The sequence below is a fragment of the Carettochelys insculpta genome, chromosome 9 (genome assembly GCF_033958435.1).
Source record: "Carettochelys insculpta isolate YL-2023 chromosome 9, ASM3395843v1, whole genome shotgun sequence".
NCBI classification, from domain to species: domain Eukaryota; kingdom Metazoa; phylum Chordata; order Testudines; family Carettochelyidae; genus Carettochelys; species Carettochelys insculpta.
Window position 1 is genome coordinate 64,470,096 of NC_134145.1, and position 24,408 is coordinate 64,494,503.

At 52.6% G+C, this 24,408-nt stretch overlaps 1 protein-coding gene across 6 annotated transcripts in view; it reads left to right on the forward strand.

The window, feature by feature from the left end:
• The first annotated feature begins 6,841 nt into the window (after positions 1-6,841).
• The window catches only part of MTA1 (metastasis associated 1), a 112,966-nt gene continuing 95,399 nt past the window's right edge, over positions 6,842-24,408 (forward strand). For 5 of the 6 annotated variants that reach the window (XM_075003516.1, XM_075003517.1, XM_075003519.1 and 2 more), the window contains exon 1: positions 6,842-6,963. In XM_075003516.1, coding sequence (XP_074859617.1) covers positions 6,936-6,963 — 28 coding nt within the window. In that variant the 5' untranslated portion in view covers positions 6,842-6,935. The remainder of the gene's footprint in view (positions 6,964-24,408) is intronic. The other variant, XM_075003518.1, reaches the window with a different exon arrangement.

The following is a 24,408-nucleotide window of genomic DNA, read 5'->3' on the forward strand; positions in this document are numbered from 1 at the left end:
GCCGCCCCCCCACCTCTCATCTACCCCCCCGCTCCTCACGCCGCCCCTCCCACCTCTCATCTACCCCCCGCTCCTCACGCCGCCCCTCCCACCTCTCATCTACCCCCCGCTCCTCCCGCCGCCCCTCCCACCTCTCATCTAACCCCCGCTCCTCACGCCGCCCCCCCCACCTCTCATCTACCCCCCGCTCCTCACGCCGCCCCTCCCACCTCTCATCTACCCCCCGCTCCTCACGCCGCCCCCCCCACCTCTCATCTACCCCCCGCTCCTCACGCCGCCCTCCCACCTCTCATCTACCCCCCGCTCCTTACGCCGCCCCCCCACCTCTCATCTACCCCCCGCTCCTCACGCCGCCCCTCCCACCTCTCATCTACCCCCCGCTCCTTACGCCGCCCCCCCACCTCTCATCTACCCCCCCGCTCCTCACGCCGCCCCCTCCCACCTCTCATCTACCCCCCTGCTCCTCACGCCGCCCCTCCCACCTCTCATCTACCCCCCGCTCCTCACGTCGCCCCCTCCCACCTCTCATCTACCCCCCGCTCCTTACGCCGCCCCCCCACCTCTCATCTACCCCCCGCTCCTCACGCCGCCCCCCCACCTCTCATCTACCCCCCGCTCCTCACGCCGCCCCCCCACCTCTCATCTACCCCCCGCTCCTCACGCCGCCCCTCCCACCTCTCATCTACCCCCCCGCTCCTTACGCCGCCCCCCCACCTCTCATCTACCCCCCGCTCCTCACGCCGCCCCTCCCACCTCTCATCTACCCCCCTGCTCCTCACGCCGCCCCTCCCACCTCTCATCTACCCCCCCGCTCCTTACGCCGCCCCCCCCACCTCTCATCTACCCCCCGCTCCTCACGCCGCCCCTCCCACCTCTCATCTACCCCCCTGCTCCTCACGCGGCCCCTCCCACCTCTCATCTACCCCCCGCTCCTCACGCCGCCCCCCCACCTCTCATCTACCCCCTGCTCCTCCCGCCGCCCCCCCACCTCTCATCTACCCCCCCGCTCCTCACGCCGCCCCTCCCACCTCTCATCTACCCCCCGCTCCTCACGCCGCCCCCCCACCTCTCATCTACCCCCTGCTCCTCCCGCCGCCCCCCCACCTCTCATCTACCCCCCGCTCCTCACGCCGCCCCTCCCACCTCTCATCTACCCCCCCGCTCCTTACGCCACCCCCCCACCTCTCATCTACCCCCTGCTCCTCACGCGGCCCCTCCCACCTCTCATCTACCCCCCTGCTCCTCACGCCGCCCCTCCCACCTCTCATCTACCCCCCTGCTCCTCACGCCGCCCCTCCCACCTCTCATCTACCCCCGCTCCTTACGCCGCCCCTCGCACCTCTCATCTACCCCCCCTGCTCCTCACGCGGCCCCTCCCACCTCTCATCTACCCCCCCGCTCCTTACGCCGCCCCCCCACCTCTCATCTACCCCCCGCTCCTCACGCCGCCCCTCCCACCTCTCATCTACCCCCCGCTCCTCACGCCGCCCCTCCCACCTCTCATCTACCCCCCGCTCCTCACGCCGCCCCTCCCACCTCTCATCTACCCCCCCGCTCCTCCCGCCGCCCCCCCACCTCTCATCTACCCCCCGCTCCTCACGCCGCCCCTCCCACCTCTCATCTACCCCCCGCTCCTCACGCCGCCCCCCCCCACCTCTCATCTACCCCCTGCTCCTCACGCTGCCCCCCCACCTCTCATCTACCCCCCCGCTCCTCACGCCGCCCCTCCTACCTCTAATCTACCCCCCTGCTCCTCACGCTGCCCCTCCCACCTCTCATCTACCCCCCCGCTCCTCACGCCGCCCCTCCCACCTCTCATCTACCCCCCCGCTCCTCCCGCCGCCCCCCCACCTCTCATCTACCCCCCGCTCCTCACGCCGCCCCTCCCACCTCTCATCTACCCCCCGCTCCTCACGCCGCCCCCCCCCACCTCTCATCTACCCCCTGCTCCTCACGCTGCCCCCCCACCTCTCATCTACCCCCCCGCTCCTCACGCCGCCCCTCCCACCTCTCATCTACCCCCCGCTCCTCACGCCGCCCCTCCCACCTCTCATCTACCCCCCCGCTCCTCCCGCCGCCCCTCCCACCTCTCATCTACCCCCCCGCTCCTCACGCCGCCCCTCCCACCTCTCATCTACCCCCTGCTCCTCACGCCGCCCCTCCCACCTCTCATCTACCCCCTGCTCCTCACGCCGCCCCTCCCACCTCTCATCTACCCCCCTGCTCCTCACGCCGCCCCTCCCACCTCTCATCTACCCCCCGCTCCTCACGCCGCCCCTCCCACCTCTCATCTACCCCCCGCTCCTTACGCCGCCCCCCCACCTCTCATCTACCCCCTGCTCCTCACGTCGCCCCCCCACCTCTCATCTACCCCCTGCTCCTCACGCCGCCCCCCCACCTCTCATCTACCCCCCGCTCCTCACGCCGCCCCTCCCACCTCTCATCTACCCCCCGCTCCTCACGCCGCCCCTCCCACCTCTCATCTACCCCCCCTGCTCCTCACTCGGCCCCTCCCACCTCTCATCTACCCCCCGCTCCTCACGCCGCCCCTCCCACCTCTCATCTACCCCCCCTGCTCCTCACGCGGCCCCTCCCACCTCTCATCTACCCCCCGCTCCTCACGCCGCCCCTCCCACCTCTCATCTACCCCCCTGCTCCTCACGCCGCCCCTCCCACCTCTCATCTACCCCCCGCTCCTCACGCCGCCCCTCCCACCTCTCATCTACCCCCCGCTCCTCACGCCGCCCCTCCCACCTCTCATCTACCCCCCCGCTCCTTACGCCGCCCCCCCACCTCTCATCTACCCCCCGCTCCTCACGCCGCCCCTCCCACCTCTCATCTACCCCCCGCTCCTCACGCCGCCCCTCCCACCTCTCATCTACCCCCCGCTCCTCACGCCGCCCCCCCCACCTCTCATCTACCCCCCTGCTCCTCACGCCACCCCTCCCACCTCTCATCTACCCCCCCGCTCCTTACGCCGCCCCCCCCACCTCTCATCTACCCCCCGCTCCTCACGCCGCCCCTCCCACCTCTCATCTACCCCCCCGCTCCTCACGCCGCCCCTCCACCTCTCATCTACCCCCCCGCTCCTCACGCCGCCCCTCCCACCTCTCATCTACCCCCCGCTCCTCACGCCGCCCCCCCCACCTCTCATCTACCCCCCTGCTCCTCACGCCGCCCCTCCCACCTCTCATCTACCCCCCCGCTCCTCACGCCGCCCCCCCCACCTCTCATCTACCCCCCGCTCCTCACGCCGCCCCTCCCACCTCTCATCTACCCCCCCGCTCCTCACGCCGCCCCTCCCACCTCTCATCTATCCCCCGCTCCTCACGCCGCCCCCCCACCTCTCATCTACCCCCCGCTCCTCACGCCGCCCCTCCCACCTCTCATCTACCCCCCCGCTCCTTACGCCGCCCCTCCCACCTCTCATCTACCCCCCGCTCCTCACGCCGCCCCCCCCACCTCTCATCTACCCCCCTGCTCCTCACGCCGCCCCTCCCACCTCTCATCTACCCCCCCGCTCCTCACGCCGCCCCCCCCCACCTCTCATCTACCCCCCGCTCCTCACGCCGCCCCTCCCACCTCTCATCTACCCCCCCGCTCCTCACGCCGCCCCTCCACCTCTCATCTACCCCCCTGCTCCTCACGCCGCCCCTCCCACCTCTCATCTACCCCCCGCTCCTCACGCCGCCCCCCCCACCTCTCATCTACCCCCCTGCTCCTCACGCCGCCCCTCCCACCTCTCATCTACCCCCCCGCTCCTCACGCCGCCCCCCCCACCTCTCATCTACCCCCCGCTCCTCACGCCGCCCCTCCCACCTCTCATCTACCCCCCCGCTCCTCACGCCGCCCCTCCCACCTCTCATCTACCCCCCGCTCCTCACGCCGCCCCTCCCACCTCTCATCTATCCCCCGCTCCTCACGCCGCCCCCCCACCTCTCATCTACCCCCCGCTCCTCACGCCGCCCCTCCCACCTCTCATCTACCCCCCCGCTCCTTACGCCGCCCCTCCCACCTCTCATCTACCCCCCGCTCCTCACGCCGCCCCCCCCACCTCTCATCTACCCCCCTGCTCCTCACGCCGCCCCTCCCACCTCTCATCTACCCCCCCGCTCCTCACGCCGCCCCCCCCACCTCTCATCTACCCCCCGCTCCTCACGCCGCCCCTCCCACCTCTCATCTACCCCCCCGCTCCTCACGCCGCCCCTCCACCTCTCATCTACCCCCCTGCTCCTCACGCCGCCCCTCCCACCTCTCATCTACCCCCCGCTCCTCACGCCGCCCCCCCCACCTCTCATCTACCCCCCTGCTCCTCACGCCGCCCCTCCCACCTCTCATCTACCCCCCCGCTCCTCACGCCGCCCCCCCCACCTCTCATCTACCCCCCGCTCCTCACGCCGCCCCTCCCACCTCTCATCTACCCCCCCGCTCCTCACGCCGCCCCTCCCACCTCTCATCTACCCGCCGCTCCTCACGCCGCCCCCCCCACCTCTCATCTACCCCCCGCTCCTCACGCCGCCCCTCCCACCTCTCATCTACCCCCCCGCTCCTCACACCGCCCCTCCCACCTCTCATCTACCCGCCGCTCCTCACGCCGCCCCCCCCACCTCTCATCTACCCCCCTGCTCCTCACGCCGCCCCTCCCACCTCTCATCTACCCCCCGCTCCTCACGCCGCCGCCCCCCCCACCTCTCATCTACCCCCCGCTCCTCACGCTGCCCCTCCCACCTCTCATCTACCCCCCCGCTCCTCACGCCGCCCCTCCCACCTCTCATCTACCCGCCGCTCCTCACGCCGCCCCCCCCACCTCTCATCTACCCCCCGCTCCTCACGCCGCCCCTCCCACCTCTCATCTACCCCCCCGCTCCTTACGCCGCCCCCCCACCTCTCATCTACCCCCCGCTCCTCCCACCTCTCATCTACCCCCCCTGCTCCTCACGCGGCCCCTCCCACCTCTCATCTACCCCCCCGCTCCTTACGCCGCCCCTCCCACCTCTCATCTACCCCCTGCTCCTTACGCCGCCCCCCCACCTCTCATCTACCCCTGCTCCTTACGCCGTCCCTCCCACCTCTCATCTACCCCCTGCTCCTCACGCCGCCCCTCCCACCTCTCATCTACCCCCCCGGCTCCTCACGCCGCCCCCCCACCTCTCATCTACCCCCTGCTCCTCACGCCGCCCCCCCACCTCTCATCTACCCCCTGCTCCTTACGCCGCCCCTCCCACCTCTCATCTACCCCCTGCTCCTCACGCTGCCCCTCCCACCTCTCATCTACCCCACGCTCCTCACGCCGCCCCTCCCACCTCTCATCTACCCCCTGCTCCTCACGCTGCCCCTCCCACCTCTCATCTACCCCACGCTCCTCACGCCGCCCCTCCCACCTCTGATCTACCCCCCGCTCCTTACGCCGCCCCTCCCACCTCTGATCTACCCCCCGCTCCTTACGCCGCCCCCCCACCTCTCATCTACCCCCTGCTCCTCACGCCGCCCCTCCCACCTCTCATCTACCCCCCCTGCTCCTCACGCCGCCCCTCCCACCTCTGATCTACCCCCCGCTCCTCACGCCGCCCCTCCCACCTCTGATCTACCCCCCGCTCCTCACGCCGCCCCTCCCACCTCTGATCTACCCCCCGCTCCTCACGCCGCCCCTCCCACCTCTCATCTACCCCCCGCACCTCACGCCGCCCCCCCACCACTCATCTACCCCCCTGCTCCTCACGCCGCCCCTCCCACCTCTCATCTACCCCCCCTGCTCCTCACGCCGCCCCTCCCACCTCTGATCTACCCCCCTGCTCCTCACGCCGCCCCTCCCACCTCTGATCTACCCCCTGCACCTCACGCCGCCCCTCCCACCTCTCATCTACCCCCCGCTCCTCACGCCGCCCCTCCCACCTCTCATCTACCCCCCCGCTCCTCACGCAGCCCCCCCCACCTCTCATCTACCCCCCCGCTCCTCACGCCGCCCCTCCCACCTCTCATCTACCCCCCGCACCTCACGCCGCCCCCCCACCTCTCATCTACCCCCTGCTCCTCACGCCGCCCCTCCCACCTCTCATCTACCCCCCGCACCTCACGCCGCCCCCCCACCTCTCATCTACCCCCCGCTCCTCACGCCGCCCCTCCCACCTCTCATCTACCCCCCGCACCTCACGCCGCCCCCCCACCTCTCATCTACCCCCTGCTCCTCACGCCGCCCCTCCCACCCCTCATCTACCCCCCCGCTCCTTACGCCGCCCCTCCCACCTCTCATCTACCCCCCCGCTCCTCACGCCGCCCCTCCCACCTCTCATCTACCCCCCGCTCCTCACGCCGCCCCTCCCACCTCTCATCTACCCCCCGCTCCTCACGCCGCCCCCCCCACCTCTCATCTACCCCCCCGCTCCTCACGCCGCCCCCCCACCTCTCATCTACCCCCCGCTCCTCACGCCGCCCCTCCCACCTCTCATCTACCCCCCGCTCCTCACGCCGCCCCTCCCACCTCTCATCTACCCCCCGCTCCTCACGCCGCCCCTCCCACCTCTCATCTACCCCCCGCTCCTCACGCCGCCCCTCCCACCTCTCATCTACCCCCCGCTCCTCACGCCGCCCCTCCCACCCCTCATCTACCCCCCGCTCCTCACGCCGCCCCTCCCACCTCTCATCTACCCCCCCGCTCCTTACGACGCCCCTCCCACCTCTGATCTACCCCCCGCCCCTCCCCCCGGCTGGGTGGCCCCCACCCCCGTTCTGGCCGCCTGCCCGCGCTCCCCTGTCCCCACTCGCTCCCCCCCGCCCGGCGCTCACCCCCGTCCTGCCCCTGCCCCTCCCCCTCCCGCCGGCGCGGCCCCTTTAATTCCCTCTCTCCCCTCCCCCTCCCGGCTGCTCCAGCCTCCATTTTCCAGCGGCTCCGGCACCTGGAGGCAGCGCGGCGGGAGCGGCGCAGGCCCGGCCCGGGCATGGCCGCCAACATGTACCGGGTCGGAGGTAAGAGCCCCCCGGGGCCCCGGGCCCCCCCGCCGGCCGCTCCTCCCCGCGGGCGAGCGGCGCGTCACGTCCCCCACCCCCCGGCACTGTGGGGGGAGGGGAGAGCCGGGTCGCGGGGCTGGCGGGCGTGTGGGGCTGGGGGCAGAGTTGGGGTGTAGGTGGGTTTGGGGCTGTGGGTCTGGCAGGAGATTGCGGGTAGGGGTACGGTGCAGTGTGGGGTGTGATGGGGTGTGGGTGTGGGGCTGGGGGCAGAGTTGGGGTGTAGGTGGGTTTGGGGCTGTGGGGCTGGCAGGAGATTGCGGGTAGGGGTACGGTGCAGTGTGGGGTGTGATGGGGTGCGGGGGTGTGGGGCTGGGGGCAGAGTTGGGGTGTAGGTGGGGTTGGGGCTGTGGGGCTGGCAGGAGATTGCGGGTAGGGGTACGGTGCAGTGTGGGGTGTGATGGGGTGGGTGCGGGGGTGTGGGGCTGAGGGCAGAGTTGGGGTGTAGGTGGGGTTGGGGCTGTGGGTCTTGCAGGAGATTGCGGGTAGGTGTACGGTGCAGTGTAGGCTGCGATGGGGTGGATGTGGGGGTGTAGGACTGGGGGCAGAGTTGGGGTGTTGGATTTGTTTTGGTGGGTTTGGGGCTGTGGGTCTTGCAGGAGATTGCGGGTAGGGGTACGGTGCAGTGTGGGGTGTGATGGGGTGCATGCGGGGGTTTGGGGTGGGGGCAGAGTTGGGGGTGTTGGATTTGTTTGGGGGTGGTTGTAGGTAGGCTTGGGGCTGTGGGTCTGGCAGGAGATTGCGGGTAGGGGTACGGTGCAGTGTGGGGTGTGATGGGGTGGGTGCGGGGGTGTGGGGCTGGGGGCAGAGTTGGGGTGTTGTACGTGGGTTTGGGGCTATGGGTCTTGCAGGAGATTGCGGGTAGGGGTACGGTGCAGTGTAGGCTGCGATGGGGTGGATGTGGGGGTGTAGGACTGGGGGCAGAGTTGGGGTGTTGGATTTGTTTTGGTGGGTTTGGGGCTGTGGGTCTTGCAGGAGATTGCGGGTAGGGGTACGGTGCAGTGTGGGGTTTGATGGGGTGGATGTGGGGGTGTGGGACTGGGGGCAGAGTTGGGGTGTTGGATTTGTTTGGGGTGGTTGTAGGTGGGTTTGGGGCTGTGGGTCTGGCAGGAGATTGCGGGTAGGGGTACGGTGCAGTGTGGGGTGTGATGGGGTGGGTGCGGGGGTGTGGGGCTGGGGGCAGAGTTGGGGTGTTGTACGTGGGTTTGGGGCTATGGGTCTTGCAGGAGATTGCGGGTAGGGGTACGGTGCAGTGTAGGCTGCGGTGGGGTGGATGTGGGGGTGTAGGACTGGGGGCAGAGTTGGGGTGTTGGATTTGTTTTGGTGGGTTTGGGGCTGTGGGTCTTGCAGGAGATTGCGGGTAGGGGTACGGTGCAGTGTGGGGTTTGATGGGGTGGATGTGGGGGTGTGGGACTGGGGGCAGAGTTGGGGTGTTGGATTTGTTTGGGGTGGTTGTAGGTGGGTTTGGGGCTGTGGGTCTGGCAGGAGATTACGGGTAGGGGTACGGTGCAGTGTGGGGTGTGATGGGGTGGGTGCGGGGGTGTGGGGCTGGGGGCAGAGTTGGGGTGTTGTACGTGGGTTTGGGGCTATGGGTCTTGCAGGAGATTGCGGGTAGGGGTACGGTGCAGTGTAGGCTGCGATGGGGTGGATGTGGGGGTGTAGGACTGGGGGCAGAGTTGGGGTGTTGGATTTGTTTTGGTGGGTTTGGGGCTGTGGGTCTTGCAGGAGATTGCGGGTAGGGGTACGGTGCAGTGTGGGGTTTGATGGGGTGGATGTGGGGGTGTGGGACTGGAGGCAGAGTTGGGGTGTTGGATTTGTTTGGGGTGGTTGTAGGTGGGTTTGGGGCTGTGGGGCTGGCGGTAGATTGGGGTAGGGGTGAGGTGCAGTGTGGGCTGCGATGAGGTGCATGCGGGGTTGTGGGCTGTTGGCAGTGTTGGGGGTGTTGGATTTGTTTGGGGGTCGTTGTAGGTGGGTCTGGGTCTGTGGGGCTAGCAGGAGATTGTGGGTAGGGGTACGGTGCAGTGTGGGGTGTGATGGGGTGCATGCGGGGGTTTGGGGTGGGGGCAGAGTTGGGGGTGTTGGATTTGTTTGGGGGTGGTTGTAGGTAGGCTTGGGGCTGTGGGTCTGGCAGGAGATTGCGGGTAGGGGTACAGTGCAGTGTGGGGTTTGATGGGGTGGATGCGGGGGTGTGGGGCTGGGGGCAGAGTTGGGGGTGTTGGATTTGTTTGGGTGGGTGGTTGTAGGTGTGTTTGGGGCTGGCAGGAGATTGCGGGTAGCGGTACGGTGCAGTGTGATGGGGTGTGTGCAGTAGGGTAGATGTGGGGCTGGGGACAGAGTTGGGATTAGGTTTGCATTTGATTGTGGTGTGAGGCTAGATGGGTTTTGGGGCTGGTAGGAGGTTTAAGTAGAATTTGGTGTGGGTGTTGTGGGTTGCAGGTGTGAGGGTTGTGAGGGAGGTGTAGTGGTGGAGGCAAAATGTGGGATGGGGTAGGTGAATGTTGGGTTGTCGGGATGGGGGTTCTGGGTCCACAAGTGGTAGTTCTGGTGTAGAGTGTGGGGTGGGATTAAGGGGAATGTGGAGTGTGTGTATGGTTGGGGGTTGTGGGATTGTTGCTGGCCTGGTCTGGGTGCTGTGAGATGGAAAGGGGGTTAGTGTGTGCAGTTTGGCAGAGGGACAGTGTGGCTTGTGGGGCACTGCCAGAGGAGAGACATTGTGGTGCTAAGAGGGGATTAGGGCTGGGGTGTGGGTAGGGGAGGGTAACTGTGGGGCTGGTATATGGGGCTGTGAGAGGTGAAAGAAGCATGGTGGGATTGAGGGGGGTTGGATTGGGTGGGGGAGTGTGGGGAGCACAGTTGTGTGCTGGGTTTTCAGAGCAGGGTTGTGGGGTGATATGTAGGGAGTGCACAGCTGGGGTGTTATAGGAGTGCTGAGGTACTTGTGTGGTTCTTTATGGGTGTGGGTGAGGATGAGAGCCTCTCAGTAGCTGGTGTAGTGGGGATGGAGTGGTGTGATTGCATGAAGTATGGCTGTTGGTGGAAATAAGTCTGCTGGTTTCTGTTGATTTCTTCCCTGCCCTCTGTTTTATTCAGAAATCTTGTTCAGAACCCCACACTTCTAACTGTCCCAGTTTTAGCACCTGAGAGGAGAAAGAAGAGGCTACTAGATAGAGTGTGGGGTTGCATTTTAGGGAATGTAAACTTGGAAAGTGTGGCCTGGTGTGGATTCATCCTTAACTGGTTTTCTGGATGAAAACTGTGCAGTTGAACTTCCTTCTTTCTGAGAGTGAGGTGGGGAGAATAGGACAAGGAGGTTCTGTTGTGTAACAGCCCTCTGCATCCCCAAATGCTCCACTTCCTTGGCATCCAAAGCCCATTATGGCACTATCAGTTCCAGGAAAAATGGGATAATGCAGAAGATATAGTAGAGTGACACGCAAAGCACGAGCAGCAAGTCCCAGTCCTGACTTCAGCTGTTGTCCTTTACGTTCATCAGTCTCCGCTCATCTTGGCATACCTCTTACTGTTCCCTTGCTTTTGGCTCACAATTAATTGTCTCTTACCTCTACTCACTGATTTTATTGCACTTGTCTTGATGAGGGGATATGGTGTGGCCCTTAGCGATCATAAGCTTTGGCTGCAGAGAATCCTGACCATCATTGCTCTGCATTGGATTTACAATCATCCCTTGCTAGACGAGCACAGTTGGTTCCCAAATGTCTGCTTGTTGGCGAAAACTCATAAGAGCGACACTAAATTTCCATTAAAATACATGTAAAAGTCGCCAGTTTGTTCCAAGTGCTTGTAACTTGACATAAACCAGTTGAGTTCAGGTACTTTTCTGAAATATTTGAGTAGTTTGGCACCAGAAATAAGACAGTGTATGTATGTAGAGCAGGAATTCCCAAACATGGGTCCCAATAGATTTCTTAAAGGTCGCCAGCTGGGCAGTTCCCAGCTGCACGTGGCTGTTAGAGAAGCCATTTGCAGTTTCTTAACACTGCTGCCTCAGACGGATATCTATCAACAGAGATAGCTGCCATCTCCAGCAGCTACCTTTATCACTCGGGACGGCAACTCCCTGATGCCTAGGTGCTGAAACCTTAACAACTGAGTTAATTTGTTTTAATGACTGTTACCTTTTGGGAGCAGGAGGGCTGGGGGAGCCACCCAGTCTAGTAACCCCCAACCTCCCCCACCCCGAGGAAGAGGCTGCAGGGGGAGGAGGAGGAATGTCTAAGGTTGGGGCTATTTAGGGATGCAGGAGGGTCTAAGACTGGGGGAAGTTTGGGGGTGTAAGGCTGGGTGCTGTTTGGGGCTGCTTGGAGGTGTCTAAGCCTGGGGGCAGTTTGGGGCTGCAGGGAGAGTCTAAGGCTGGGGGTGGTTTGGGGCTGCTGGCGGGGGTCTAAAGGTGGGTGGCAGTTTGGGACCTTGGGGGGCGGGGGTTAAAACCTGGCCAAGGGTGAGGTCTGCAGGATGGGTGGCAGGACTAATATAGTAAATCCTCGAGGTACCCTGCGGTTGTTCCTGCAACCCCTGTATAACTTGAATTTTCCTGTAAGGGGAGGGGAGCCAGGAACCACCAGGCCTGGTCAGTTTCCTGGCTCCCAGAGTGGCAAGAGTTGGGAACCAGAGGCAGGCTGGTTCCAATCTACCCCTGGCTTGCAGGACCTGGAAACTGATCAGCTCATGGCTGGTTAGTTTCATGTTCCCCTCAGCACAGGGGAGGGAACCAGGCTAAGAGCCTTCTCCCTTTCTTCCCCCAGCCACACAGCTGCATGTCTGAGGGAAGGGAGGGAGAAGGCTCCAGCTGCAGGTCTCGCTACCCCCTGGCCAGGGACCCCGTGGCTGGCTCATATAAGTGGGGAAAGTTCACTTGTTTAGTGAAAGAAGGTAGTTATGTGCGTCCCTTGTTTCAGTGAGTACTTGTAAGAAGTGTACTTGTTAAATGAGGAATGAGTGTATTGAGGGCAGGATTTTGAAGGAGATAAATTGTAAGGGATTCTGCCTCCTTGTTCATTTCTTTCATAGGGGTTGACCATTTGTTTGGTGTTTATCATCCTGGAGCATCGAATGCCAGGAACCCTGTTCTGTGACTCATGTTGTTTAAGGAAGGGCTATTGGCTGTTATCCAAAATTACCATTCTCCATTATTTTAATGTATGGGGTCTTGTAAAGTGTCGTCTCTAACTTTTTCCACCCATGGGCAGAATAAATTTTTTTATGGGAACCAAGGCATGTGTGGATGTATAGGGTTCTTCCCACATGCTTCCCACTGCAGTTGGCTTTGGTCACTCTGCTAATCAGCTGGGCAGCACCTGAATCTCCTGCGTGGCAAACAGTTCAGCTTATAGGAAGCGTAGGTCTTGACTTGACACACATTATGAGCCCTTTACGGATGGTCCAGCAGTCTCTAGATGGCAATCAGATAGCACTAGTCAAGGTTGATTTAATAAAGGAGGTTGTGTTGGTTGCATCCCGTTGAAAGGGGAGACCCTCACATTTAAAAACTGTCTGTGCACCCACCTCATGAGAATTCAGGGTATGAGTAAAATATGATTATGGGTTCTGAAAGGACCATTCTCATGCTGATTTTCTGTTGAATCTTGTTTTTTGGTCATCCTGACCTTTTGACCAAAGTTCCATTAGCATCCATAGAAAGCGCTCTTGGAGGAATTCTGTGCTGCTGAGCACATGCACAAGTCATGTGTCATGCAGAATTTCTTTCCTGGAGAAAATACGTTCTGTTGGAGAGGTGCTACGCTTGTCTTTTGCCCACCAAGTGGAGGAAGGGTTTGCAGAACCACGCACAGTAAGTGTGTCTGACAGAGAAGGTGGGGATTACAGTTTGGTGGCTCTGTAGCAGCTGTTCTCCCACCCACATCCAACAACCCTGCAAGTTCCCCTGCCTCAACTCCTCTGACACTGACTTCCCCCAGCCTTTGCACTGCTTCTAAAGGGCATGGCATATATTTTTTTGCATTGCAGTTTAAATGAGTTGCCTGGTAATATGCTTAGTAAGGAATCTGTTTGTCAAAAAAAATTTCCCAAGTCTTTTTTGTTTTCTGTATTGGTACAGACAGTTGCTGGCAGGTATTTTGAAATAAATTGCCAAAATAATTGAAACATATATGATCATAATGATGTCTTGACAAATAAAATAAAAATAATTTTAAAATATTGGGTGCAGCATTTTCAATTATTTGGTGCAAAATTCCAAGTGTAGGGAATGACAACAATGCTGGTAAGACCCTGACTCAAGATCCAATGGCTGTTAGAATATATGTGGGCATGTACCAGCTTCTTGTCTCAATAGATGAAGGTGGCAATACTTGTTTCAATGTTGGGATTGTCAGAAGTGCTAGTGAAGATTATTTTATTATGGTCTTGTAAGTTTACACAATCCGTTGTCAAAGCTTAGCTTTGCTGCAGTAGATGCATAGAACCTGTTATATTTGTCCTCTGAAATTAACATTTTCTGATGTGAACAACAGTGCACCTCGTGGATCATACTATTTGTAAGACTCAGGAGTTAATCTTTTACCCTCTAATGTTAACACAGTAGTTTGTAAATATCATCTTCCTTAGCACCATCCTCACAGTCATCAGTCAACAGATGAAATATAAAGTAGCCAGAGCATGAGGAGCAGAAATTAAGTTCACAGTTTGACTGATCACCCAGAAAGAACTGTTTTTAAATCATGTGCCTTGAATATGATAGGAGTGAAGATTTTCTTCTCCACTATAACTTCTATCAAAGCTCAAACAACCTGAAATCATCTGGGCTGTGGACAGTATGGTGTGTGTGTGTGGTCTCTATTTGTTTGGAAGTAGTTGAATGTGTGACAAGATTGATCAGTTTTGCAGTAGCTGCCTGCCTGTATAATGGCAGATCCTTCTGCATGTCCTGTTTGTAGGAATGTTGTTGGATATACATGACACTTAAAGATAGTGGGGAGCTTTGAGTTGTGACCTACAGCTTGACTCAATGTCTCTGCTAGCAAATAAAGCCATGAAGGGGAAATGTTTTATGTTCACTTTTATCTGTGTGTTAAGTCCTCCACTCAGAGGCCAACATATCAGAACAGTTATGTCCATTATCAAGAAGCCATCTCTTGATGCTGACAATTCTACTAACAATAGTCCTGTCTACATCATCATCTTGGAGAAATGTGTGGGAAAAGTTTTTGCCTTATCTGGAGTTTTAAGAGTTACCTTTTGATTCCTTTGTTAGGACAGGATATGAAAGAGAATAGAGCTGGTTTTGAGAATCAATCCTGCTGTCTTAAAGAAAAGAGACCCACGTGATATCAGTCTTTCCAGTAAGTGTATTGTTGATGTATCTGTCACTAGGGTCAAGTAATTGATTTTTTTTTTGTTTTGTTTTCCCCAATATGATACACCATTTTATAGTACTTGTGGAACTCCCTAGTATTTTATTCTTATGGCCCATATCGTTATAGTGTCGGATCACCTTTCCCGTTAAGTCAACTTATCTTCTCAACATCATAGCGACCTAGGAAAATTGTATCATCTGCTCTTTGAGAACTGAGGCACAAATATCAAGGAAGTTTGTGCCAGAGGTAAGTTTTGAGCATATCTTGGAAGTCCCTGTCCAGTGTCTTAACTATATGGCCACCCTTCTGTCTTATTCCATGATATCTCCTATTCGGTTTGTGTGGGAAGTTGATAGAGGAGATTGGTAACACTACTTTCTCACTCAGCACTGTATCATTTCTTCCATCAAACCCAAATGTGTCTGTTTTCCCAGTGTTCAGCTCAAGTTAGGTCTTGGCTGAAGCTGAACTGCATCAACTTAGTCACTGATTTCTGAAAATATTGTCCCTATTACTGGTGGTGTTATCCCACAAGGTGGTTATAACTGCAAAGTGAGATGATTTTGCTTTTTCACCAGTTTATGTACACTTGGAGCAGTACTTTGAGTCCAGTTAGTTACATAACACAGCCATAGTGAGCCCAATGGATGTCTAGTTAGGGATGCCACAGAGGGAATGAACATAGAAGGGCAATATATTGAGTGATTTGTACTCTGCTGCCATTTACAGCTTCTGCCAGCCAGAGGTTTAGGGAGTCCCAGAACACGGGGATTGCATCCCTGATGATCTGGACGAAGAGACATTGATGGACCTTTCCTCCAGGAACCTCCTTATATCTTTTTTTTTTTTTTAATGGAAATTGTACTTTTCTTTTTCACAACATCCCCTGGTAATGAGGTCCAGAGATGGTGTGTTGTACAAAGACATTCTGTGGATTTATTTTAAATGCGCTGCCAGTTAATTTCATCAGATGGCCTTCTGGGTCATGTTTAATATGAAGGGATAAATAATAGTTCCTTGTTGACTTCCACATACCATTTATGATTTTATAGACTTCAATCAAATCTCCCTTTCTTTTCTTTTCTAAGATGAACAGTCCCTGTCTTTTTAATCTCTTCGTATAAAGAAGCAGTCCTGTACATCTAATACTTCTTGTTGCTCTTCTCTGTGTGTTTTTCAGTTCTACTATTTTGTTTTAAAATGGGGCATCTAGATGTCAGGCAATGGTGTGAACATACAATTGACTTATGTTGTGGCATTTTGATATTTTCATCTTAATTGCTACCCTTTTCTTAATGGTTCATAAAATTTTGTCTACTTTATTGACTGCTACTGCACACTGAGTAGATGTTTTCAGAAAACTATCCATAATGATTCTAAGCCGTTTCTTGAATGGCAACAGTTAATCTAGACCTCAATTTTATTTGTGTAGTTGGAATTATTTCCTAATGTGTGTTACTTTGCATTTATCAACATGGGATTTCGTCTACAATTTTTGTTGACCAGTCACCTAGTTTTGTAAGATCATAGAACATTAGAACTGGAAGAGACCTCGAAAAGTCATTGAGTCCAGTCCCCTGCCCACCTGGCAGGACAAAGCACTGTCTAGACAGTCCCTGATAGATGTCTGTCTAACCTGCTCTTAAATATCTCCAGTGATGGAGCTTGCCTGCAACCTCCCTAGGCAATTTATTCCAGTGTTTATCCACTCGGACAGTTGGGAAAATTTTTCTGATGTTCAACCTAAACCTCCTTTGCTGCGGTTTAAGCTCATTGCACCTTGTCCTATTCTCAGAGGCCAAAGAGAACAATTTTTCTCCCTCCTTGGAGCCCTCTTTTAGGTATGTGAAAACCGCTATTATGTCCCTTCTAAGTCTTCTCTTTTCTAAACTAAACAAGTTTTAGTTCTTTCAGTCTTCCCTCATAGCTCATGTTCTCTAGATCTCTAATCGTTCTTGTTGCTCTTCTCTGGACCGTCTCCAGTTTCTCCCCATCTTTCTTGTGGTGCCCAGAACTGAACATAATACTCCAATTGAGGCCTAATCAGCACTAAGTAGAATAGAAGAATGACTTCTCATGCCTTGCTTTCAACAAGATCCTTCTGCAGTTCTTCAAAATCAGCTTTGGACTCAACTTTCTCAGGTAATTTAGTATTGTCTTCAAACTTTGCCACTTTAATGTTCACCCTTTATTTCCCCATATCATTTAAGAATACGTCGAACAACACTGGTTCAACTATAGACTCTTTGGAGAACTATGTACATAGTGAAAACAGATAACTTATCCCTACCTTTTGTTTCCTATCTTTTAACCAGTTACTGACCAATGAGAGGACCTTCCCTGTTTTCTCATGACAGCTTATTTTTTAAGAGCCTTTGAGAGTCTTTATCAAAAGCTTTCTGAAAGTCCAAGTGTGCTAGATCACTTTTTCCACATGCTTGTTTGACATCCTCAAAGAATTCTAATAGTTTGAGGTGTAGTTTCCATGGACTAAAGCTATGTTGACTTTTCTCCAGCATACCATATTCATTTATTTGTCTGATCAATCAATTTTCTTGGCAGTGAAATTAGACTTACTGAACTGTAGTTATCAGGGTTGCCTTTGCACCCTTTTTTTAACAAATCAGTGTTTATGTTAGCTGTCCTCCAGTCGTTGGGTACTGAGATTGATTTGAGTGATAGGTTATGTCCCAGGTCGGTAGTTCTGCAGTTTCGTATTTGAGTTTCTTCAGAAATCTTGGATGAGTACAATTTTGTCCTGGTGATTTACTACAGCTGTAGTCAGTTTGTTCAAAAAACATGCTCAGCTGACATGCTAATCTGGGACTGTTCCTCCTCTGTCACCTATTGATTGTGGTATGGGAGACTCCTTCAGATCCTCTGCGGCAAAGACCAATGCAAACAATTTTTTTTTCTTCTCAGCCATGGCTTTGTCTTCCTTGAGTGCTCCTTTTAAAACCTTCATCCTTCCTCATTTCCCAGGTTGTAAGTCTGTTTTGCATATCAAAAATGGGGTGAGAAAAATAATTACCTTGGGTTTACAACTTTTATTGTAGTGCCTGAAAAAGCTTTTAAAGCTGTCTACTTAAGTTTTACTCACAAAAGTACTCGTGTCAGTCAAGGATGTAAAAAATATACCCTGACCAACATGAGTTTCACTGGCAAAAATATTTGTATAGGAGAAGCTCTGCTGCTGACACAGATAATGCTACTCTTTGTTTTTTTTTATTCATGCTGGCAGGAGAGCTGTCACCTGTCACCGAAGAACAGCTACACTGGAGACCTGTACAACAGCCTAGCTGTCCCACTGTAAGGTCCACAGTTTAGACATAGCCCATGTCTCGTTTTATAAACTGACTCAATATCAAGTTTCAATATTCCCCTTTGTAAGGTTACCCAAGCATTTTCATTCTGATTGACAAACATACACAGCTGAAAAGGACCATTATTTTTTGGCCAGAAATTTTCCATATGTCCCCTCTTACCAGTGGGGGTGTGTGTGTGATCTCAAAACAAATTATTTTTAAGATAACAAAAGCAGAGAAAATAAAATTGCTTGTGATTACGTACAGCAAAATTTAACCTTTTTAAACATTTTAGTAGTTCAGGATGGAAACTTGAAATTATTTTTTGTTTTGTTTTGTTACTTTTTTTGTTTTTCATGGCTGAGATGATTTAGTTGGGATTGGTACTGCTTTTAGCAGGAGGTTGGACTAGAAGGCCTCCTCAGGTCTTACTAGTTTCTGGGACTGGCCATCATTACACTAGAACCGCTAATTCTTAATTACCAAACAAATAGGAAAATTGTGTGAGAAGTTTGTCTCTTACTGAAATGCTTTTTTTCAGTAAAGTCACATTTCAAAATATTTTTGGTTATTCTAATTAAAGTTTCATACTTTAAAATCACACTTAGATAAATTATTTCCATTAGTAGATTTCAAGCTTCTTTTGCTGGAAGTGGAAAGAGAGCTTTTTCACAAATGACCACTAGTTGTGATGGAAGCTAATGATAAATGGCAGGGTGCTATGAATTGGTGTTAATATCTGAACAAATGTTATCCTTGAATGTTACTAATAAGCATTATTTCCTCTACTTTTAGTAACATCTCAATTTTGTGGTAAAGTCTAAGCTTAACTGAATATGAAGAAAATGTGCTCCTAACCCTTCCTCAAAAGCTACAGGAAGTGACTTTCTCTTTTGCAGGAAAATTGTTTGATCATTAATCAAGATGCATTTTAAGTTTTCCCCCCTGCCCACTGAAATTTAAAATACAACCTTCAGGGAAATGCTCCTACTGTTTTGTGAATCACAAAAAGTCTTGTGATGCCTTATAGACTAAAAGATACTTTGGAGCATAAGCTTTCATGGGCAAAGACCCACTTCATCAGAAGCATTAGTGGCCGGGGGGTGGTTTCAGAGGGGTATTTAAAGAGTGGGGTCCCAGTAAAGGGGGAGGGCCAGAGCTGACAAGGTCTATTCAGCAAGGTGGAAATGGCCCAGTTTCAACAGTACCCCCACTCATGCATCTGATGAAGCGGGTCTTTGCTCACGAAAGTTCATGCTCCAAAATATCTGTTAGTCTATAAGGTGCCACAGGACTTTTTGTTGTTCTTGAAGCTAGAGACTAACACGGCTACCCCCTGCTACTGTTTTGTGTTTAGATATGCTTTCCTAGTTACAAAAATTGAAGTTGCAACTTATACTCACTCAGACTTCTCAAGCTAGACCTATTGCCAGTTGATGGAAATATTTCTCTATTCAGAGCTTTTGAATCTTGCAACATATAATTTTTTTTGACTTGCATCTCGAGCAGATCTTTCCTAGCATTGGGAAGTTGTATGGCCCCCAGTGGCCAGTTAGTTGTTCGACTGAACAGTCATATGAAACAGGCTGTGGAAAACCACATGATAAAATTATATAAAATCAATCCCGCAAGGGCAAAAGAGGTCTTTTTACAGGGTCTGGGGCATTCTTCAAGGCCTTGAGCAATACATTTGCCTGGGAGTTTTGGGCTATAGCTGTAGCTATGCACCACAGTCCTGTAGCGTAAATGGAGACTGCTGACAGAAGGGTTTTTCAGATTGGTATAAGACACACCACTTCTCTGAATGAAGATAACTGTGTTGATGAAAACTCTATTTTCAAAATACATTTTCAGGGTAAATATAACTGTCAGCATAGCTGTGTTCATAGAAACCTAGAGCTAAAGGAGACCTCAGGAGGTCAAGTCCAGCCTCTTGCCCAAGCAGAACCAATCCTAACTAAGTCATCCCAGCCAGGACTTAAAAACCTCTAGAGATGGAGATTCCACCATCTCACTAGAGCTATGGTTACACTCTAGCTCTAACTCAAAATAACTTACACAGTTTGTGGAATTTGTTTTTGAGTTTACTTATTTCAAACTTCATTGCTGTCCACATGGCACTGAAGTTTGAAATAAGTGGCCATTTCAAAGTTTCCACTACGCTTTGTACGATGAAGGGTACCAGAATACTGTGCTTGAAATAATGCTGCTATTTTGAGCACGGTGTTTAGCCACGGAGTTGCTTTTTCAGGATACATTTTTATTTCTGGCTTCTCCATAAGCTTTGGCTTAATCTGATACCTTGTGTGAAAACTGCAAATTTCACTCAAAGCCATTAGTTACCTTGAATTAAGGTGTGTTTTTCTCCTAGCCAAGAATCCCTTTTGGTGCTATAATATGGTACTGAATAACCCCAGGAACTCTTTGTAGCCTTTGGGGGGGAAAAACCCAACCAAGGAAATAAAAGTAGAGCAATTTAAAACCATTTTCTTAATGGCCATCTAAGCTAGCCAGAGGGAGCTGCATTTTAGGCTCTTTAGAAAGGAAACCATGCTCAGAAAGGAATTTTTTTCTTTGTCCTTAACAGCTGGTCCACCATAAAAAGTGAAAAATTGATAAGCATAGCAAAGGTCATAAAAAACAGGCACTCTTCTTGTTGCCAGAAAAGTGACTTGTTTGCCTTGGAGGTTGAGATTGTTGAACAGAAACTAGGAGAGGCTGTTGTCCAAATGGTTTCAAAATGGCTGTAGTGAATCCTAAATATACTACTTGAATAGCACAGTCTCAAGAGAGCAAATCATAGCAGAAGGGCACTAAATCTAATATAAAGGGATTTATAGTGGTCTCCAAAAATGAATTGTTTATTGGTCTCCTTCTTGCCAGATGGTAATCAAGGGCTAATGGAAAAGCCCCTGCAACTCTAACAGGTGAATTAAATAACCCCCAAGATTTGATTAAAGAGCAAGGCACACTAAAACGCTCTTGTGGCACAACACATCTTGGTTCTAATACCTGCTTATGATGGTATCCTATCCATCTTTGTGTCCTCTCAAAGAGGAGCTACTGATGCGGTCCTTGACATACTAGATGGCTATTTTCTGGGTGACTTGGACGTTGAGGGGAGGTGGCTGAAAAGCATAGCCTTCTGTCATCATACCTCTTGTTTTTAAGCTAAATTTTTTCAGTTTGACCAACACATGAGCATATGGTATAAGCAGAATACCTGGTGTAAAGCAAAGGACAGACTTATAATAAAAAAACCCCAATCTGCCAATATAACTGATATATTAGGTTTCCTACAGGGTGATGCCTTACTGAGCCTAAAGGTAAATGCCTTCTGCACACATGGGAGTGCATTTAACAGGGATTGACTTCCTGACCATACCATATGAATGATTTTTAAGAGTAAAAGTGCTTCTTATTCTTCAGGTAGTGTCCTGGAAGCTTACTCTTGTTTTTAATGATCTGAATAGTTTTTCAAACCCCTACATACACTGTCTCTCTATCTTGCCTTCCAGTTTGTATAATTGTTACTAGGAATTCTATTTCACAGTTAACAGCCTTACTTATGGAATCTCACTAATGTACCTGTCTGCCACTCAGAGTGGACCAAAGATTTTTGTAACTGCTATTTTTCATCAGTATGGAAAGGGTGTAATTGCTTCCTTTTTCTCCTGCTTTGGTGCATTTTGGGGCAGGGGGTGAGGAGGAGGAATGGGATTAACTAAATGGGAAAGGCCTTCTAGAGCAGTGGTTCTCAAACTGGGTCATGACCGCAAAGTTGATTGTAACCTCAACAGGTCTGACTGAGGCTTGCTGGGGCCCAGGGCTGAAGAAGAATCACTGTGGCTAGAACTGAAGTCCTTGGGCTTTGGCGCCCTACATGAGCAGTGGGGCTTGGGCAGGCTCAAGCTTTTGTTCTCCCTCCTGGACTCACACGGTAATTTTTGTTGTCAAAAGGGGGTCAGTGCAGAGAAGTTTGAGAAATCCTGATTTAGAGCATTGCTTGGAAAGGAAAAGGTTTTCCCAAAGCTACACAGATCTGCTTCTTCTCTACTATATGGCAGTCAAAGGAAGAAAATCCCAAATCCTTCAAATTCCTGTAGTACTACATTGTTAGAGCTCTGTGTTAAATATGTTATAAATTCAAAGCTATTAAACCTCCTGCAATAAAAAAAAAAACAAAAAAAAACAACTGTGGTCCATTAGTCCAGATTAGTCTCTCTTGGCAACAGAAAATTCTTGTTTTCATTGAAGAGATATGTTAACAATAATTTCAAGAAGAGAAACAAAAACAAGGACCTGAGCAATGCCAGGTAAATCTTCTAGTATAATTATTTACATCTTTTCATTCTAGTTTTACGAGTTTCAGACATACTTCCTATACTTAAAATGGGGAATACTGATAGAGTTGATATTACTGCAGAATATTATAATATTGTTATTGCAACTTGTAACTTATTCTTACACACTGTGTGTGCATGAATGCAGAAGTACTTGGCATCTAGGTTTCTTGGTAATGTTGCTGCACGTGGCCTCCAGCAAGCAGATTGCCTTTATCCATTGTCTTGTACGCTCATGTAAGGGCTAAAGGTTGAAGACAAACTGCTCATGGAATAAGTGTAAGAAACGAAAAATGCCAGTTCATTCCTTGAAAAGTAAGGTCTTTGTGAGCGTATTGCTTATGTAAAATGCCTGCTGTCTTCTCCTGCAACTGCATGTCTACACATGGAATTATTCTGTGTGGACACAAATTCTAGAGTAAGGCTATGTCTACATTAAAAACTTGGGTGCAGATTACACGGTCATAAAGCTGGTGCCATTAGTATATCACTTTTTTGCTTGCATGCTCGTTGGAAGCACTTGTGTTGATGGACAATGTGGCATGCCACAGGTAGGTATCAGTGTGCAACCTGCCATCATCCACCTTCTGGGAAGTTTTGACAGTGCAGGGTGGGACAGAAGTGAGCATGCTGGAGTGTCTGGGAACAAGGGTTCAGTATTGCAGATTGCTGCTGTTTCCATCCCATAATGTCACCTATATCCCAGAATTTGTGAACCTTCTTTAAAATCTCACAAATATGCTCATCCTGCTTTGCTTTTCATCATCTCTACAGAAGCTGGGAGCCTACAAAGCTCTGCACTAATTATAAACGTTGCGGGTACAGGATACATGGTCCTCCAGAACATAGTAATTTCTTGGGGGCGAGATTGCTGTGGGACATAGCGAGAACCAACTCAAGGTTATTCGTGGCATTCACAGAGCTGCTGCAGATGGTGAAGTATCACTTGAGCACTCACTGGTGGGATTGCATCATAATGCAGGCTTCAGGTGATGAAAGTTCTGCAGGGATTATTCCTCTTCCTTTCTGCTCATTCTTGGGGTCTGTGAGTCCAGCTTCTTGGCAGTATCCACAGAGGTCTGAATAGTAACAGAGAAATAGTCGTGTTAGTCTATATACTATCAAAACAAAAAAGCAGTCCAGCAGCACTTTAAAGACTAACACAATAATTTATTAGGTGGTGAGCTTTTGTGGGATAGACCCTCTTCTTCAGACCATACCCATACCAGAACAGACTGTTCTGTCTATCTGTTCTGATATGGCTGTGGTCTGAAGAAGTGGGTCTATCCCACGAAAGCTCACCACCTAATAAGTTATTTTGTTAGTCTTTAAAGTGCTGCTGGACAGCTTTTTTCACAGAGGTCTGCAAGTTGTTGGCCGGATCTCTCAACCAAGAATGCCCAGCAGCTTTGAGTGCAGATTTGTGGATTGACCACCAGATTGCCAATTGGCATCCCTGACCTTCTGATATGCCTGCAGAAGTTCCTTGCCTTCACACAGCACTGTATCTCCTACCTGTCTCTCATTCCTTCTGCATCCCCCGCCCAGGCTGCTCTCACATGTCCACATTTCTGTGGTGGTCCATTAGTGTGCTTGCACAGCTTGCAGTCATCACAGAGGCCCCCCCAGTACCCCAAGAGCCAACATCTTCTGTCTACTTCAAGACTGGAATGAATGTGCAGCATGTAGGCAGCGTGGTCAGATGGGCGGTTATATGCAACAGTGGAAAGTTGCTAGGTGTGCTTATCAAGCTGGACAATCAGGAAAATAAAGTTCCAAAGAATTCTCGGGTTGAAATTGGGGAGTGGCTTCTGGCCTCCGTGGTGTCTGGGCAGTGAAGCTGTGTTGTGATGAATCGTGATTAGAACAGTCTGCAATAAAATATGATTCTGGAGTACTCTTTAACACCTTCAGGGCACTTCTAGTTCTAGCTGAGGCAGATTCTTAAGTATCTGAGCACTTCATATACAAGCAGGGAGGAACATCACATCACTTTTTTTACGAGCCCTACAAGGTGGAACCCAGCAATATTCCACAGGACATCTTGTTTTCCTTTGTGTAGGCAGAAAACATACCCTGACCAGCCCTTATGAGTTTTTGTTTTGTTGAGGACAGGGCCAAGCCAACCTTTTTCAAGTTGGACATTCTGGAGATAGGTGTATTTGTAACATTTGGGTATTGGTATTTTGTAGCACCCCCAAGGTGTGCCAGGTTCTTCGCAGAAGACTTGGTGATCCGAAGTGTTTCTAATCTAAAAACTTCAAGTGACTGAAATGAGTGAGGATGACGGACAAGGGTTACAGCAATAGGGCCGTGTGGATATTGGGCCTCTTAGTGCTTCTGGGTCATATGTGCATAGGTGAGTCAGTAATTGTGGCACGTGTACAAGTGTTTTCTGTGAACACTAAGCTTGCTGGCATTGTG